At 38.1% G+C, this 17,859-nt stretch overlaps 2 protein-coding genes across 2 annotated transcripts; one reads left to right on the top strand and one right to left on the bottom strand.

The window, feature by feature from the left end:
* Nucleotides 1–1,077: 1,077 nt before the first annotated feature.
* Nucleotides 1,078–11,080, top strand: paf1 (PAF1 homolog, Paf1/RNA polymerase II complex component). The gene is made up of 14 exons (XM_079886552.1): nt 1,078–1,296; nt 1,524–1,553; nt 1,933–2,025; nt 2,109–2,230; nt 4,105–4,171; nt 4,274–4,375; nt 4,488–4,593; nt 5,615–5,683; nt 6,348–6,451; nt 6,547–6,663; nt 7,766–7,894; nt 8,007–8,112; nt 8,308–8,395; nt 10,196–11,080. Exons 1-14 carry the CDS (start codon nt 1,250–1,252, stop codon nt 10,522–10,524), a joined length of 1,509 nt encoding a protein of 502 aa, XP_079742678.1. The 5' UTR covers nt 1,078–1,249; the 3' UTR covers nt 10,525–11,080.
* A 12-nt stretch (nt 11,081–11,092) lies between these two features.
* On the bottom strand, nt 11,093–16,223 carry gmfg (glia maturation factor, gamma). Its single transcript, XM_079886583.1, has 7 exons — nt 15,977–16,223; nt 15,417–15,513; nt 15,251–15,300; nt 15,069–15,119; nt 12,864–12,945; nt 12,658–12,731; nt 11,093–11,448 (listed from the first exon to the last, which is right to left on the bottom strand). The coding sequence occupies exons 1-7, from the start codon at nt 15,977–15,979 to the stop codon at nt 11,377–11,379; spliced, it is 429 nt and encodes a 142-aa protein (XP_079742709.1). The 5' UTR covers nt 15,980–16,223; the 3' UTR covers nt 11,093–11,376.
* Nucleotides 16,224–17,859: the final 1,636 nt, after the last annotated feature.

Here is a 17,859-nt window from a genome sequence, read left to right as displayed (position 1 = left end):
ACATTCTGATCATTATTATTGTCATTATATATTCTCATTCATCACACATTACAATAACGTGACAGAACAGTTTGTCACAGAATTTAATAAACTTGTTATTAAATCATGTGTGTTCATGTGTAATGAATTAAAAACAAACATCTCATCATGTGCAAGAACTGAAGAATGAGTTTAATTACACAATAAATTATATTTGTTTTGTCAAGTCATTTATTAAATTATTTGTTTTCCTATTATTATGTTTCTCTCTCATTTTTTCACTTATTTATAATTTTTTTATTTTATTATTATTTAACCATTTGAACGAAAAATAATCCTGTTTTATATTTAAATAATTAAATAATAATAATTTATTATTTAACAATTTGCACATAAAATAATGATAATAACATTGAAAATATTAAATACTGTATAAAAATTGTTGTATTATTGTTAATACATGTTAAAAATAAAATAATAATAAGGTATCTATTATAATAATAATAATGTGTGTATTTAAATATAAAATAATAAATTATTCAAAATATTAAAGAATACTATATAAAAGTGCATTATTATTATCATTTTATTTAACCATTTAAGTATAAAAAATATATTTAAATTGTTAAATAATAATAATCATAATAATGTGTTATTTAACTATTTGAATATATAATAATAATTATGATAAATTATTAAATAACATTAAATAATACTATATTCAAATTAATTGTTTTTTTCCTTATTATTATTTAACAAGTTGAATATAAAATAATTCATTTTTTATATTATTTTTTATTTTTTATTGTTTGACGATTTTAATATAAAATAATTATTAAAACAAATTATTTAAAATATATATTAAAGAATACTGTACGAATATTTTGCAGGTGTGGGCCTCCACACTGCCAGCAGCAGTCAGCTTGTTCACATGAATGTACACAATCAAAACAAAACACCTCTGTTCATATAACTATACGACATTAATAAATAGTTAAATATGCATCATTATATACGTCAATACATGCATGAATATACATGTACAGCGTTTGAGTAATTTGCCAGTGAAGCGGTGAGTTTGATTCAGGCGGTGAGCGGGGCAGCTCCTCCTCCCGCGCGGGGTCCTGCAGGAACTCTGCGGGGCGGAAGTCAGTCACTCATTCGCAGGCAGGCGCGCGTTGCTGTTGTTTGTGTCGATAAGCTGATTTGGACTCTTTCGTCGCTGTATATCAGTCGTTTGTGTGGAGAAAACGCGTTTATTTTGTCCTCTATGGCTCCTACTATACAGACGCAGGCGCAGCGCGAGGACGGACACCGGTGAGAGACATCTAAGATTACTAACCTGTTAAACACACAAATATGCATACATAAACACTATATATATATATATATATATATATATATAGAGCATATGAGTACTAAATAGAGAATGCTAGGAAACATAATTGTAATGTTAGGTGACATACTAAACACATAGACGTTAGAAATCGCTATTCTGATCTGGTCATGTCTGATTTATGTCTCTTTCTGTGTGTTTTCTGCAGAAGTTCAGCGCACAGAAGCGTCCCGGAGAGGTAATGATGATGATGGTAATGATGATGATGATGATGATGATGGTGTATAAAGTCACTGGTAGTTTGATAGAGAAACACTGTGACTCTGCGATGCTTTCACAACATTTCCAGCATCCTAATCCTCACATTATCCACCCTTAATAGTATTCAAGATCTTGATCACTCTTTAGGGTGGATCTTATGCTAATTAGGATGCAGTGACACTATTGGATGAGAACAACACTTGATCATACACAGTTATTGAACTGAACTGAATCGACATGTCAACTTCTGACTCAACCAATCACGTGAGAGTGTGGGCGGGGCCATCTGTCTGATTGACCAATGACAGACCGTGGTTCCGTGTGATGATGCTTCACGTGTGTCTCCTGTGCTTCAGGTCTGGTGTCGTGTGCCGAGTGAAGTATGGGAACAGTCTTCCGGATATCCCGTTTGATCCGAAGTTCATCACGTATCCGTTCGACCAGCACAGGTACGGCTCCGCTCCGCTTCAGCCGTGACGGGCTCGTGGGATGTTGTGTAGTGAATGTGTGTGTGTGTGTGTGTGTGTTCCAGGTTTGTGCAGTATAAAGCCACATCGCTAGAGAAGCAACACAAACACGAGCTGCTCACCGAACCGGATCTGGGCGTCACCATCGACCTCATCAACCCTGATACATACCGCATCGACCCCAACAGTGAGATCACACACACACACACACTCACACACACCCTCATCAACCCTGATACATACCGCATCGACCCCAGCAGTGAGATCACACACACACACACACACACACACACACAACCTCATCAACCCTGATACATACCGCATCAACCCCAACAGTGAGATCACACACACACACACACACACACACTCACATACCAGGGTTTCCGTTGTCCGGTAATTGCTGGACATTGGCCGGAAAAAAAATGAAATGTCCGACAAAATTAAATCTCTCCGGTCAAATTGTCCGATTAAAATTGTCCTAACTAACTACACGAGACGCGACACGCGATAAAAGGTTCTTTTCCATGCTCTCCAACATTAATCCAACTCTTAATCAGAGTTTTTGTCCTAACCAGCCGCGACGGCGACACGCGACATTTCTCATTTAGAAACGGTTTCTATTTTTCTGCGACGTCGCGCTGAAACAACAAACACAAAGTGTGGCGATGATAAACTCAGGTGCTGTTTATGTGCTTTATTTAATGTTAAAAGCGTGTCATGTGACTCTGAATATCATTTAGTGCTCCAGCTTTGAGGCTGTAAAAGCAAATGTGGATAATTCACCTCAGATCTTGAAATTAAACAAATGGAAACAAGATCGTTCAAACTGTGAACAAACAAGTGTATTCTTTGACAAAGAATGTTTTAGTAACTCAGTAGCCTATGTATTTTTTAAATGGTGTAATATCTGTGAATGTTATTATGTAGCTACTTGTCCATTTTCTTGCGAGTGCCTCAAGTTTACTCTCTAGTCGGTTAAAAAAAAGTGATCTCTAAATTAGGCTATTATAGGCAGTGGACTAAACGCTACTACAGTTAGCCATCTCATTCCAAGATCTTTTTGTGTGAAGTGAACAAATCCCTCACACTCAATTTTTCAGAACTGTCACAACGAACCAGCAAAAGTAATGATTATGAATATGTAAAATATTGCAATGAGACATTTTAATTGTCTATTAATAAACAAGTGTTTTCTGTGTCGGCTGCAAAGATGAAGTCTGACTCGCGATCTTCGCAGTAGTGGACGCGCCGAAGAGAGATACACATTTCATACGGATCACATCGTTTTATTTTGTTTTGAATGGCTCTGTTTAAAAGTAGAGATTTCTGTAGATAATAGATTTTTTTTTTTTTTAGGTGTGTGAGGCGAGTAGGCTACCTTATACGTTAAATTTCGGTTCATGGATGATAGCTTAACGTTAGCTCCATTTATTGTCTGCTATATTTACTTTTTATTTATTAAATCGAGAAAATTGGATAATGAAACACTGATTAAAATTAAGATACAATTAATACAAAACGGAATTCGTTTTAAAGAAAGGCTTTGTGCTTTCTGTTTGAGGTCTCTGTGGAAGTTTTAAAGTGGTCTTTTAGTGCCGCTTTGAACGATCGCGACGCGTCCGTAATGGAGAACTGTCACGTAAGATGGTAATATTATTATTATAAATAATAAATCGTGTAATAATCCCGCCGCCCTAATTAAGAGGCGATATCTGACCGGCATATCATCAAAAATGTCCTGAAAACGAAACCTCTGCCGGTCACTTTGACCGGCACCATTTTTTTCTAGCGGAAACTCTGTCACACACACACACCCTCATCAACCCTGATACATACCGCATTGACCCCAACAGTGAGATCACACACACACTCACTCACACACGTCACACACACACACACACACACACACACACTCACTCACTCACTCACACATACGCATGCACAAACACACACACACACTCACACACACATGTACACACACACACACACACACACACACACACCATGTAAAACCTCTAATCTGCATTTACCAGTATAGAATCTCGTGTGTGTGTGTTTCAGTTTTGTTGGATCCTGCTGATGAGAAGCTGCTGGAGGAGGAGATCACGGCTCCGTCGAGCTCAAAGAGGTGCGAGAGAGTGATGTCATGATCCTGAGAGTGACCTTTGACCCCAGCACTGAGGCTGACAGACGTGTGTGTGTGTGTGTGTGTGTGTGTGTGTGTGTTCAGGTCGCAGCAGCATGCGAAGGTGGTGCCGTGGATGAGGAAGACGGAGTACATCTCCACTGAGTTCAACAGATACGGCGTCTCCAACGAGAAGGTGGAAGTCAAGTGAGTGACATCACACACAAACAGCGTGACCGTCCCGCTAAAGTGAGTTCAGTGACGTCGTGTGTGAAGTGTTGCTGAGCGAGTGTGTGTGTGTGTGTGTGTGTTCCTGCAGGATCGGTGTGTCCGTGAAGCAGCAGTTCACAGAGGAGGAGATCTACAAAGACAGAGACAGTCAGATCGCTGCCATCGAGAAGACCTTTGAGGACGCACAGAAATCCGTGAGCACATGCAGATCACACACACACACACACTAGGGGTGTGACGGTTAGTATTTAACCGTGAGACCGACGGTTATAGTTGAACACCATCATTAGATCTCTATAACCGCCAAAACCGTGTTATTAAAATATTTTTTACAAACATTTTTTATCATAGAGAATGTTTAAACACTAATTAAAAACAATTGTTAACAGTCTGTGTCATTAATGGTCTACGTCGTTTCCAACTGTATTTGATTCTTTGCCAAGTACCAACGCAAGTTTTGTTTTGTAAATCGTCAGACATGATTTTTACCACTTCATTAAGTTTTTATTTGTAGAAAGCCTTTCTTTAAAGCGAATTTCGTTTTGTACAAATTGTATCTTAATTTTAATAAATGTTTCATCAACCAATTGCATGCATTTAAAAAAATAAAAAGCAGATATAGCAGACAATATAATAACCGACGCTGGTGCGCCGCATTCACTTGCATTGCATTGTGAAGTTGAACTAGAGCGCATCTCACCGTAAATGAATGAAACTCAGCGTAGGCCTATGCCTCATACATTAGCATTAAATATCTTTGCTGCATCCTTTCTAGAACAGACAAGGGCTTTCTTGCGGCTCGCATCAGCAGAGCATTGCATCGTCCATAGACCGCAAAACAATCACACGGGCGGGTGCGCCTTTAAATTTGGTAAAAAAAAAAAAAAAACGGTGCGGATGATGAGTGCGGTTGCGATGAAATAAAACCCCATCCGCATATCTTTATCGATAACATTGATTATTATTATTATTTAATTTAGGCGATCAAGTGTCTGCTCCTTTATTCAAACTAAGTTGTACTATACAGACGAACGTCGCAACACCCCCCCCCCCCCCCCCCCCAAGACGGACACATTTGCCTCACATCATAACCGTCATCACCAATTCTGAAACCGGCACACCCCTAACACACACACACACACACACACACACACACACACCTGATGACAGCATCAGTTTGATGTCTGAATCCATTCTCCTGTTTGAATCTTTCAGATTGCCCAGCATTACAGCAAACCCAGAGTCACGCCTGTGGAGGTGCTGCCCGTCTTCCCAGACTTCAAGGTCTCACACACACACACACACACACACACACACACACACATACATTCTCTCTCTCTCTCTCTCTCTCTCTCTCACTAACACACACACATTCTTTCTCTCTCTCTCTCTCTCACACACTCACACACACACATTATTTCTCACAAACTCTCTCACACACACACTCACATACTCTATCTCTCTCACACACTAATTCTCTTTCTCTCACACACACTCACACATATTCTGTCTCTCTCTCACACACACACACACACATTCTTTCTCACAAACACTCTCTCTCACACATAGTCGCACACTCACACGTGAGCTCTCTATCACTCACACTCACTCACACACTCACTCACTCACACACACACACACACACACACATAGTCACACACTCTCTTTCTCACAAACACACACACTTCTCTTTCTCTCACGCACACTCTCTCTCTCTCTCTCTCACTCACACACACACTCAAAGACTCTAAAAAAACGACAGTGTTGTTATTCATATCGCTTGATTTGAGTGTTGATTCAGTTCACCTGTGTGAGGTTATGAAGCGAGCTCTAGTGCCTCTGATGACATCATGCCTGATGGTTTCTGAGAGCCTCTCGCCGCTGATTAGCCGGTAGAGTGTGTGTATCGGTAGCCCTGTAATCTGATTCCTGTCTGTCTCCGGCACAGATGTGGATCAATCCCTGCGCTCAAGTCATCTTTGACTCAGATCCGGCTCCTAAAGACGTCTCTGCTCCGGCAGGAGTGGACATGATGTCACAGGCCATGATCAGGTGTGTGTGAATCCTCAGAGCACGTGTAATCAGTGTGAATCGCTCGTATTTCACAGTCATGAGCAGGACGACACAGAAACAGTGTGTGTTTTCAGGGGTATGATGGATGAGGAGGGCAATCAGTTTGTGGCGTACTTCCTTCCCAACGAGGACACGATGCGCAAGCGCAAGAGAGACGTGGACGAGGATCTGGATTACATGCCTGATGAAGTGTAAGACACACACACACACACACACACACACACACATCGGACACACTGAGCCTCATTCATGAAACTCGAGCAGAATGAATTTTAGCAGTTGTCATGTATAGATATGAAACTGCTTCACTAACAGTCTTTTCCACCACACAGTTTCATTATTTCTGTCTAACAATAACTCATATTCTCACAGAAGTGCTGGGATAAAAGTTTATAGTTCAGATATAAACACTGATGTCTACAATAGTGATCAAAATAGAGCAAATCAGCTTTTGAAAGTGACTTGACGCTTCAAAAAAAAGATTGTATTAATTACATCATTACACCAGTAGGTGGCGACAAGTGACTGTTAAAAAATGAGTTTGTCATAGAATCATTAATTCAAGCGATTCATTCAAAAACGCTGATTCACTTGTGAACTATTTAAGAGTGAGTCATTGAAGTGAGTCATTGAATCATAAATTCAAGAGATTCGTTCAAAAACGCTGATTCATCCAGTCATGAAACAAGTGAAGTCTTTGAGTGAGTCATTGAATCATTCATTCGAAAGTATTAGGTGCGTTCGACTTCTGTGCACACCGATCAATGCAATGTATGACATCAAAAGTACCACGAGAGCAAAGTACCACGGCTTGGTATGTTTTCGACTCGCTTTCATGGTAATTTGATGTCATACACCGATTTCTTTAGTTGTCTGTTCAGAATCGTGATTTCACTTCATCCAGAGTCGTGCCGCTCTAGAAGTTTCCACCACAGAATCTCTTGCAATCTCGTAATTGAGATGAGAGTGAGATAAAAAGTCGTAATTTTTTATTTTATTCCACACGATTGTGACACTGATGACGATGTGAGTCGAAAACGTTTTGACTTATTGCACTTTTTTGTCCTCTAAATAAAGGCATTTTGCTGTTTTCCATGAATATGTGAGCAAGCCCAGGCTCTGATGCTCATGTGGCGTTAAATGAAGAATAAATCTACGATTAACTGGAATTCATTAGCATTTACATTTAACTACCATATCTACCAGATTTTTATGAGTGAATCCAGAGGAAAGGTAGATTTTACACAGTCACAAACTCACCTGTATGTACTCTGTGTGTGTGTGTGTGTGTAGGTACGATTATAAGATCGCTCGCGAGTACAACTGGAACGTGAAGAACAAGGCCAGTAAAGGATACGAGGAGAACTACTTCTTCATCTTCAGAGACTCGGACGGCGTTTATTACAACGAGCTGGAGACCAGGTACCTGTCAATCACACCGACAGGCTCCGCCCACCCGGAGCAGACTCACACACTCTTCTCTGTGTGTGTGTGTTAATGACCGCCTGTGTGTGTGTGTGTGTGTGTGTTTTAGGGTGCGTCTGAGCAAGCGGCGAGCGAAGGTTGGCGCTCAGTCGTCCACGAACGCCGTGCTGGTGTGTAAACACAGAGACATGAACGAGAAGGAGCTGGAGGCTCAGGTTAGTCCTCGTCCGACACACACTCCTCGTCCGACACACACTTTACTTTTAGATTTGTAGCAGAGACTTCTAAATGCCTATAAACTGTTTATTTGGATATAAACGGAGGATTCAGAAGCCTGATTGAGATTGATGTGAACGCGTTCACTGATGTGTGTGTGTGTGTGTGTGTGTGTGTGTGTGTGTGATGGACAGGATGCTCGCAAGGCTCAGCTGGAGAATCACGAGCCAGAGGATGAAGATGGAGAGGAGCTGGACTTGGAGAAAGACATGCAGGACTCTGGTAACACACACTTCATCATTATATCAGCTCTGTGTGTGTGTGTGTGTGTGTGTGTGTGTGTGTGTGTGTGTGTGTGTGTGTGTGTGTTAGAACAAAATTTGAGACTCCAGTCAAAGTGTGTTGTGTAGATTCAGTCTGAAGGCTCATTCACACCAGGAACAATAACTATAACTATAAAATGATAACAAAAATTATAATAGTTATCGTTACAGTTCATGTTACAATTATCATTATACTTATTGTTACTTATCATTATACAGTCATAGTTATGGTTATAGTTATTGTTGTAGTTATCCGTTAGGATCATAGTTTTATCATTATAATTATCGTTATACTTATTGTTAGTATAGTTACAGTCAGTTTTTGTTTTAGGTATCATCATAATTGTAGTTATTTTTAAAGTTATTGTCATAATCATCATTATAGTTCTCGTTATAGCTACAGTCATAGTGTTATAGTTATAGTTTTAGTTATCATTATTATCATTTTAGTTATTGTCATAGTTATCATAGATATTGTTATAGTTATCATAGTTATCGTTATAGTTAGAGTAATAGTTATAGTTAGTTATTGTAGTTATCGTAGTGTTCGTTTTAGTTACGGTCAATTATAATTTTAGTTATTGTAGTAAGTTTTTTTAAGGAATGACTTTTTATACCAAAATTATGACAAGTCGAAATTGACTAATTGAAATTATGACCAAAATTAGATCAAAAGGTTGAAATTATGACATACTAAGTCATAACTAATCAATCTGACTAATAATTGTGAGATTAAAAAGTTTAAATTTTGACTTTTTATGTCAGAAAGTGGAAACTGACTAATCAAAATGATGACGAAATTATGACAGTCATAATTACGAGATAAAAAGTTGAAATTATGACACAAATTCATAACTCTTAAGTAATTATGAAATAAAAATGTCGAAATTGTGATAAAGTTGAAATTAGGACAAAAAAAGTTGAAATTATGACAAACTAAGTCATTATGACAAAAATATTAACATGACAAATTGAAATTGACATAAAAAGTCAAAATAATGAGATAAAAAGGTAGAAATTATGACACTACGTCATAACTCTTAAGTAATAACTTTTTATACCTAAAATTATGACCAAAATTAGATCAAAAGGTTGAAATTATGACATACTAAGTCATAACTAATCATTCTGACTAATAACTGAGATTAAAAAGTTGAAATTTTGACTGTCAGACAGTGGAAATTGGCTAATCAAAATGATGACGAAATGATTACAGTCATGAATACGAGATAAAAAGATAGAAATTATGACATACAAATTCATAACTCTTAAGTAATAATTATGAAAAAAAGTCGAAATTGTGATAAAGTCGAAATTATGACAAAAAAATGTTGAATTATGACAAACTAAGTCATTATGACAAAAATTTTAACATGACGTACATACAAAGTCATAACTCTCAAGTAATAATTATGAAATGCAAAAGTCGAAATTGTGACAAACTAAGTCATAACAAAAATATTAACATGACAAATTGACATAAGTCAAAATAATGAGATAAAAAGGTAGAAATTATGACACTACGTCATAACTCTTAAGTAATAACTTTCGAAATTGAAAGTCGAAATTGACTAATTGAAATTATGACAAAAATTAGATGAAAAGGCACCACAGTGCTAACATAGTTTTCATTCCTGGTTTGAACAGGCCTGTTTTTTTTGTTTTGTTTTACTTTATTCCTTGTGGTTTGAAAAGCTTTCCTTTGATGGTGTGATTAGAATATTAAGATGATGTCCTGACGATATGATACTGTGTTCAGGCGAAGAGCGAGAGAAGCCCAGCGACTCCGAGAACTCTGAGAGCGAGTCCGAGCGCGAGGATGAGGAGCGACCCGCTGAAGAGGAGGAGGAGGAGGAAGAGGAAGAGGAGGACGAGGAGGTGCGTAAGCGGCGCGAGAGGAAGAGCAGCGGCAGCGAGAGCGGGGAGGACCGGGACGCGGCCCGTGACGAGGAGGAGATCTTCGGCAGCGACGATGACAGCGAGGAAGAGGAGGGTGGGCGAGCGAGGAGCAACAGCAGCAGCGTCCAGCACAGCGGCAGCGAGAGAGAGAGGGCGTCCGACTCCAGCGGAGACAGCGACAGCGAGTGAGACGGTGCTCCCCTTCACAACTGAACTCTCTCTCACACTCTCGTGGAGAACATGCAGTTTCATCCTCATGAAATTATATTTTGCTTGTTTTTCCAGCATTGTGACGTTGCGTTTACTCATCATGAAGATAACCAGTGACTTTGTGTTCCCCTTTTATCTGTTAGTCTTCACAACTAAACTCTCTCAGGCTTTCTCTGGTGTCATGGAGAACATGCCTTTCATCCACATGAAATTATATTTTGCTTGTGTTTTTCCTACATTGCGTTTACTCGTCATGGAAATAATCAGTGACCTGGACGTGATTGTGAGCGTCACACACACACACACACACCTGTGTGTCATGCCATCTGTTTCACATCCATGTGAGGAATTAACTGAATTACACAGATTTGTCCTGCTGTAGTTTTCATTTGGTGTTTTATTTCTCTGGCTCTTCATTATGTGAGACTGAAGCGAGTCGTTTATTAGCGAGTGACGTTTTTGTAGTTTTCTCCTCTCATTACAGTGTAAACATTGTAAATAAACAATGATTTTGTTACATCTGAGTTCTCTGAGTTCTTTGACACCTGAACTTTACTTCATACATCTACTAAAGATCACCAAAATGAGCTGATTCAAACACAGTGAGACTTCAAACATGATTTATTGTTATGAATTATATGTTTATTAAAATGCTTTAGGCCACTGTGAACATGGTTCACACAGACTTACAGACACAATGTCTTACATAAGACATTTGAGAACATGAAATGAGCAAGAATTATGATGATACATATATATTTAAACAGAAAACGTCTAGCTGAACACAGATCAGTTTTGAAATCTGCATGATTTCATGATTCTGGCTGCAATTTAGCGGAAAAATGACAATTTCTGCTTCAGCCATTCTTCGGTCAGGTCGTCCGGATTACGAACCTCAAAAATCTGCAGGCAGAAAAGATTTATTGCTTTTATGAATCGGTTTCAACAGCAATTCAATCAGAAAAAAGTGTACTTTTATCCATAATAATAATAATAATTGTAATTTTAAGTAATATAACATGCATTCATATAGAATTCAACTGATGGGTCAATTCTTTTAATCATTTTCAAATGCATCTCATACAGTCTGATGAAAGAGCTAGAGATTACGTTTATTAATTGTGTATTTAACAGATTACAATTCAAACATCTTAAATTAATGACAAAACGACTTCAAAAAGATGAGCTCAATGAAGTGAAATTATTGCATAGCTGAGATTTATGCAGAGAAACTGCAGGCTGTTGATGAGATGTATTAAAGGGATGCTCCACTTTTTTTGGAAATAGGCTTATAGGCTCCCCAGAGTTAAACAGTTGAGTTTTACCGTTTTCGAATCCATTCAGCCGATCTCCGGGTCTGGCGGTCCCACTTTTAGCATAGCTTAGCATAATGAATTGAATCGGACAGGACCATTAGCATCTCTCTCAAAAAAATGACCAAAGAGTTTCAATATTTTTCCTATTTAAAACTTGACTCTTCTGTAGTTACATCGTGTACTAAGACCGACGGAAAATGTAAAGTTGCAATTTTCTAGGCTGATATGGCTAGGAACTATACTCTCATTCCTGCGTAATAATCAAGAAACTTTGCTGCCGTACCATGAGTGCAGCAGGCGTAATGATATGACGCAGCACCTGAAAATAGTCCCCAGCTCGGTAACTTACAACGTGACCGGGACTAAGTTTGTCTAACCTATTAGACCTATTTTCAGGCGCTGCGTCATATCATTACGCCTGCTGGACTCATGGTACGGCAGTAAAGTTTCTTGATTATTACGCAGGAATGAGAGTATAGTTCCTAGCCATATCAGCCTAGAAAATCGCAACTTTACATTTTCCGTCGGTCTTAGTACACGATGTAACTACAGAAGAGTCAAGTTTTAAATAGGAAAAATATTGAAACTCTTTGGTCATTTTTTTGAGAGAGATGCTAATGGTCCTGTCCGATTCAATGATCTATGCTAAGCTATGCTAAAAGTGGGACCGCCAGACCCGGAGATCGGCTGAATGGATTTGAAAACGGTAAAACTCAACTGTTTAACTCTGGGGGAGTTGTAAAATGAGCCTATTTCCAAAAAAAGTGGAGTATCCCTTTAAGTATGAACAGTTTACCTTCGTGAGCTCTGCGGACTGAACCAGTCTGTTCTTGCTGCCCGCGTACATCATCTGTTGCTCGGGTTTACAGCCTGTGAGAGTTTACATCTCCGTAAGACACAGGCTAAAGATTCAGCAGAAACTCCAATGGCAAAATATGAAGCACATGCACTGTTATCCTGATAGTCTCCCGCTGGTTTATCCGCACAGACATCTTTACTCACCCACAGGACTGGAGAAGATGAAGCAGAGCGGATACGACACGCGCCCGTCACCGTGCGTCAGCTTATAACTGTACACAATATACGTGCACTGAGTTGAGGAAAGCACACAGAGACTGGACACATCAGGGTTATTTTCACATCAAGACTTTTTATATCAACATTTTGTCTATTTAAACGGGGAAAAAATCTAAGATAATGTCAGTAAATGATGGAGTGCCTCAAGGCTCTGTGTTCGGCCCTCTGCTGTTTTCAGTATAAATGCTGCCACTTGGTAATAAGAAAACATGGAATTAGTTTCCACTGTTATGCCAATGATACTCAGTTATATATTTCCTCATGATCACATGAAATCTCTAAATTATCTAAATAAATTAAATATTGCACTGAAAACAATTTGGAGTAGGATTTACTTGAAAAAAGCTAGGCAACTTTTTTCACTCAGAAAATGCTAGTAAATTTACACAGATTTGCCAAGTAAAAACCTAAACATATTTATCAGTAGCTTTAATTAGAAATCTTTAAGTTAAATTTACTTGGAATATGGAATTAAGTAAACTTTACTTAACCTAGTTAAGTGAAAGTAACACAGAAAATAAGTAATTTTAACTTGGCTAGTAAAAGGATGATTAATATCGATTTAGTTGAAATTTCCTTTGCATTACATTTCACTCAAACAATAATATTGAATTATACCAGTCATTTATAGTATGTGCTTTACTTAGATTATCTAAGTAATTTATACTACATCATGTCAGATGTTAAGCCTCATGTGAATGCAAAGACCTCAATACTTGGTAGACAATACACAATGACGGTAACATTTGATGGATCGTTTTTGTGTTTGAATGTGTCATTTTGAGCAGAAAATTTACTCGAAATGTCACAAAATGGCAAGTTACTAATCCTGACAACAAAAGCAATGATAAAACAGTGTAAATACAGCTGGAAACCAGTGAAAAATGAACCTCATTAATTATTCAAGGTCCAGTGCATGATGGGAACCCCAGTATCAGAAAAGTTGAGTAATTTTTACTTAATTTTATTGAGTTGATATTTACGCTTTCATTTCTACTCGCTTGAATTAAGTACTGATATGGAATTTACTTCGTTTTTTAATTCTTGCCTGAACTAACTTTTTCATGTAAATTACTTCTTTTTTTTTTCAGTAGTATTTACTTTACCACAAAATCATTTTTACAGTGTGGATGACCTGTAATTTTCTTCTATTAAATTCAGATAAGTCTGAGGTATTACTTCTTAGACCAAAAACCTGTAGACAGAATCTCTTAGAATATAATGTGCATTTTGAAGGATGTGCTGTAACCTCATCCTCTACAGTTAAAGACCTGGGAGTTATATTAGACAGCGACTTATATTTCGAAAATCATATTTCATATGTTACACAAACAGCCTTCTTCTACCTCAGAAACATCGCTAAGCTCTGGAACACGAAACATCTTTTTCTGAGGCAGAAAAGTTAGTTCATGCATTCATGACCTCTAGACTGGATTACTGTAATGCATTACTAGCTGGTTGTCCTGCATCCTTAATAAACAAGCTTTTGCTAACGCTCCCAATAAGTTATGAAATTGTGTTTCTGAACATTACTTTTTTAAAATAGACTTTGAAAGAGCTTTGCCAGAATTTTAGCCGAAGTTCTGAGAACCGAGTTCCCTGTTAGCTGGATACTATCACAATCAGTTTTTGTTTTAGGTTTTACTGTTTATGACAATGTCAAGATTCATCAGGGTCAAACTGTGAAAGAATGGTTCGGAAGAGCATGAAGACTCATTTTCACACATGAATCGGCTCCACCAGAGCTTAAATTCACTGAAAGTCTTACAGAGACTTGTTAATACAAGATCTGGACCAAAAATTGATGCACCTCTTGATGAAAGTAAATGTTGTGATGTTATGAGCCTACAATCTGAGCCTGATAAATCTTGGCTTCCTGGAATATGGCCATGATGTGTCTTCCTACATGGTTGTTTAAGAAATGAAAAGCTACACACTCCATTAATTGGGTTAGAAGAACTGTTGCCAAACATGTACCATGCTAGAAACATAATAATCACTGCAATAATGATCCAATCATAGACTCTTAAGCATTTGCCAATTTAAATCCAAATAGTGACTTGTTTTGTTTGGCCGGGCAGTGTATGGATTTAGTTAACTATAATATCTCTAAAGATCCCGGTAAGGATATCGTGGCTGACGCTCTGGAAGTTCTTCTCTGAGTTCATCCAGAGAGATATTCTGAAACACACACACACACACACACACAGAGAGAGAGGTTAACAGAGTGACCACACACAGAGAGAGATAGAGAGGTTAACAGAGCGACCCTTAACCTCATGACCCTCAGAGCATCATACACACACACTGACCTCATACTCTTCCTCCAGGATGACCAGCTGTTTCTCCATATCGATCTTCACTAAAGAAAACATGCATTAAATGAGTGTCTAGCAAATACCAGCCCAGTGAAACAGCTTCGGTGTGAGAAGAGGTGCATTTATTTCCACACAGACAAACTTTCCCTGTGAGACTCACTCAGAATGGCTGCGTTGCTCGTCTCCTTGCGAAAGCGAAACTTCTTGAGCTTCTCCTGCAGACTGGCGTCCACCTCGCACACGACCAGAGAACTCGACTGATGAAACACGACCAATGTATTCATCATAACTCCAATGGTTAAAATCACTACTACATAACATTTTGCTAACTTTCCCATGTTGTTTCTGAATGTTCTCTGAATGCTTCAAACATCCAGTTTTTATATGATCATTAAAGGAACATTCCATCTAGTCATTTTTTGCACACATTATGTTACTTTTGAATGTTCTAAACGTTAAGAAACATTGTTCATAACAAGAACATTAGCCAAAGCTAGAAAGTTCCCTTTTAGCTTGGTTAACGCCATTACAACTGCTTGTGTAAGAGACTGAGGACAGGAAGTGTTGTTTTGTTCTGCTGCTGTAATTCGTTGCTTCCTCTTCAAACAAAATTATAATATATCATAAAGTGACTCTACAGCAACTCATGATACTTTTAAAACTCAAACACATTATTGATGAAGTTAGATCTAGCAGAAGCATTGATGAGATCGGTCTTACCATCCTGCAGCTCTGCTGTTCCTCTTTTGGGCTCTTGTGACAGGATGCTGAGGACGCTTTCTGAGGGATTTGACGTCAAACTCACCGTCTTCTGGTGTCTTGAAGAATGACAGATTATTTGCAACTGAATTGCTAAGACGAGATTCACATATATTGTTATTTATTGCAGATTTTTTACAAACAACAAAATGTTGAGCTGAAATGATTGTTGTGTGCTAGATGTTTCTCAGTCGTACAGTCGCTGCAGTTCTACAGCAGAGGGCAGCACTGATCAGAATCTCTAGTGCACTTCATGATACTCAACTCTGTTGTTAGAGATGGCATGTATGCAGCATACAACATGTTTACTTGTTACGCACATTTAACTCAGAAGCATCTAGTTCAGAAAAAAAACGTTATTTAAATGTATTTTTTTCAAATCTACTGCATCTCAATACTAGTTTTACTTGATTTTAGAGCTGTGTTCGACACTATAGATCATGACACACTCTTAGATCAACTGCAAAATCACACTGGTGTTCAGGCACAGGCATTAAGGTGGTTTAGATCGTATCTATCAGACCGTCTTTTTAAATGGGGGATAATCTAAGATAATGTCAGTAAATGATGGAGTGCCTCAAGGCTCTGTGTTCGGCCCTCTGCTGTTTTCAGTATACATGCTGCCACTTGGTAATAAGAAAACATGGAATTAGTTTCCACTGTTATGCTAAGGATACTCAGTTATATATTTCATCACAACCAGATGAAATCTCTAAATTATCCAAGTGTGTTAAAGATATAAAATATTGGATGACCTGTAATTTTCTTCTATTAAATTCATATAAGACTGAGGTATTACTTGTTAGACCAAAAACCTGTACACCGAATCTCTTAGAATATAATGTGCATTTTGAAGGATGTGCTGTAACCTCATCCTCTACAGTTGAAGACCTGGGAGTTATATTAGACAGCAACTTGTCTTTTGAAAATCATATTTCATATGTTACTGAAATAGCCTTCTTCCACCTCAGAAACATCGCTAAGCTCTGGAACGTTCTCTCTGTTTCTGAAGCAGAAATGTTAGTTCATGCATTCATGACCTCTAGACTGGATTACTGTAATGCATTACTAGCTGGTTGTCCTGCATCCTCAATAAACAAGCTACAATTAGTCCAAAATGCAGCCGCTAGAGATATGATCATATAACACCAATTATATCAGCTCTACACCGGTTATTAAGTTCCGGATCGATTACAAAGAATTGCAACTGACCTGTAAGACCCTGAGTATTATTGGCATAACAGTGGAAACTAATTCCATGTTTTCTTATAATATTACCAAGTGGCAGCATATATACTGAAAACAGCAGAGGGTCGAACACAGAGCCTTGAGGCACTCCATAGTTTACTGACATTATCTTAGATTTTCCCCCATTCAAAAAGACAAAATGGTGCATATATTCTGGGAATGTCCCAAAATACAAGTGTATTGGCAGGGGGTTAAAGGGGAAATCAATAAAGTTTTAGAAAGAGATATTCCAATGCACCCAGAATTTTTTTTGCTTGATGGTTTCCCCTCAGATCAGTTCAGTAAATCCCACTTATTTGTATTGCATGTATTGTTAATGGCAGCTAGGAAGATAATCACTGTGAACTGGATGAAGGTGCATGAACTCACTGTGACAGAATGGACACATAGACTGAAACAGATATACATGTTTGAGAAGATGACAGCAGACTTGCAGTTGAAATCGGACATTTTTCGACAGAAGTGGGAACTAACTGAAAGTTTGCTTGAAATAAATAGATTTTATATATGTTAATGTTTGAACAATGCAGATAATGTACTGGTATGTGGTGTATTCTCTGAAGTGCTGTCAAGGATTTGTGTATTTATTTTAACTT

Source organism: Squalius cephalus, assembly GCF_949319135.1.
Source record: "Squalius cephalus genome assembly, chromosome: 11".
In the NCBI taxonomy this organism is placed as follows: Eukaryota; Metazoa; Chordata; class Actinopteri; order Cypriniformes; family Leuciscidae; genus Squalius; species Squalius cephalus.
This window is presented reverse-complemented; position numbering and strand designations above follow the sequence as displayed.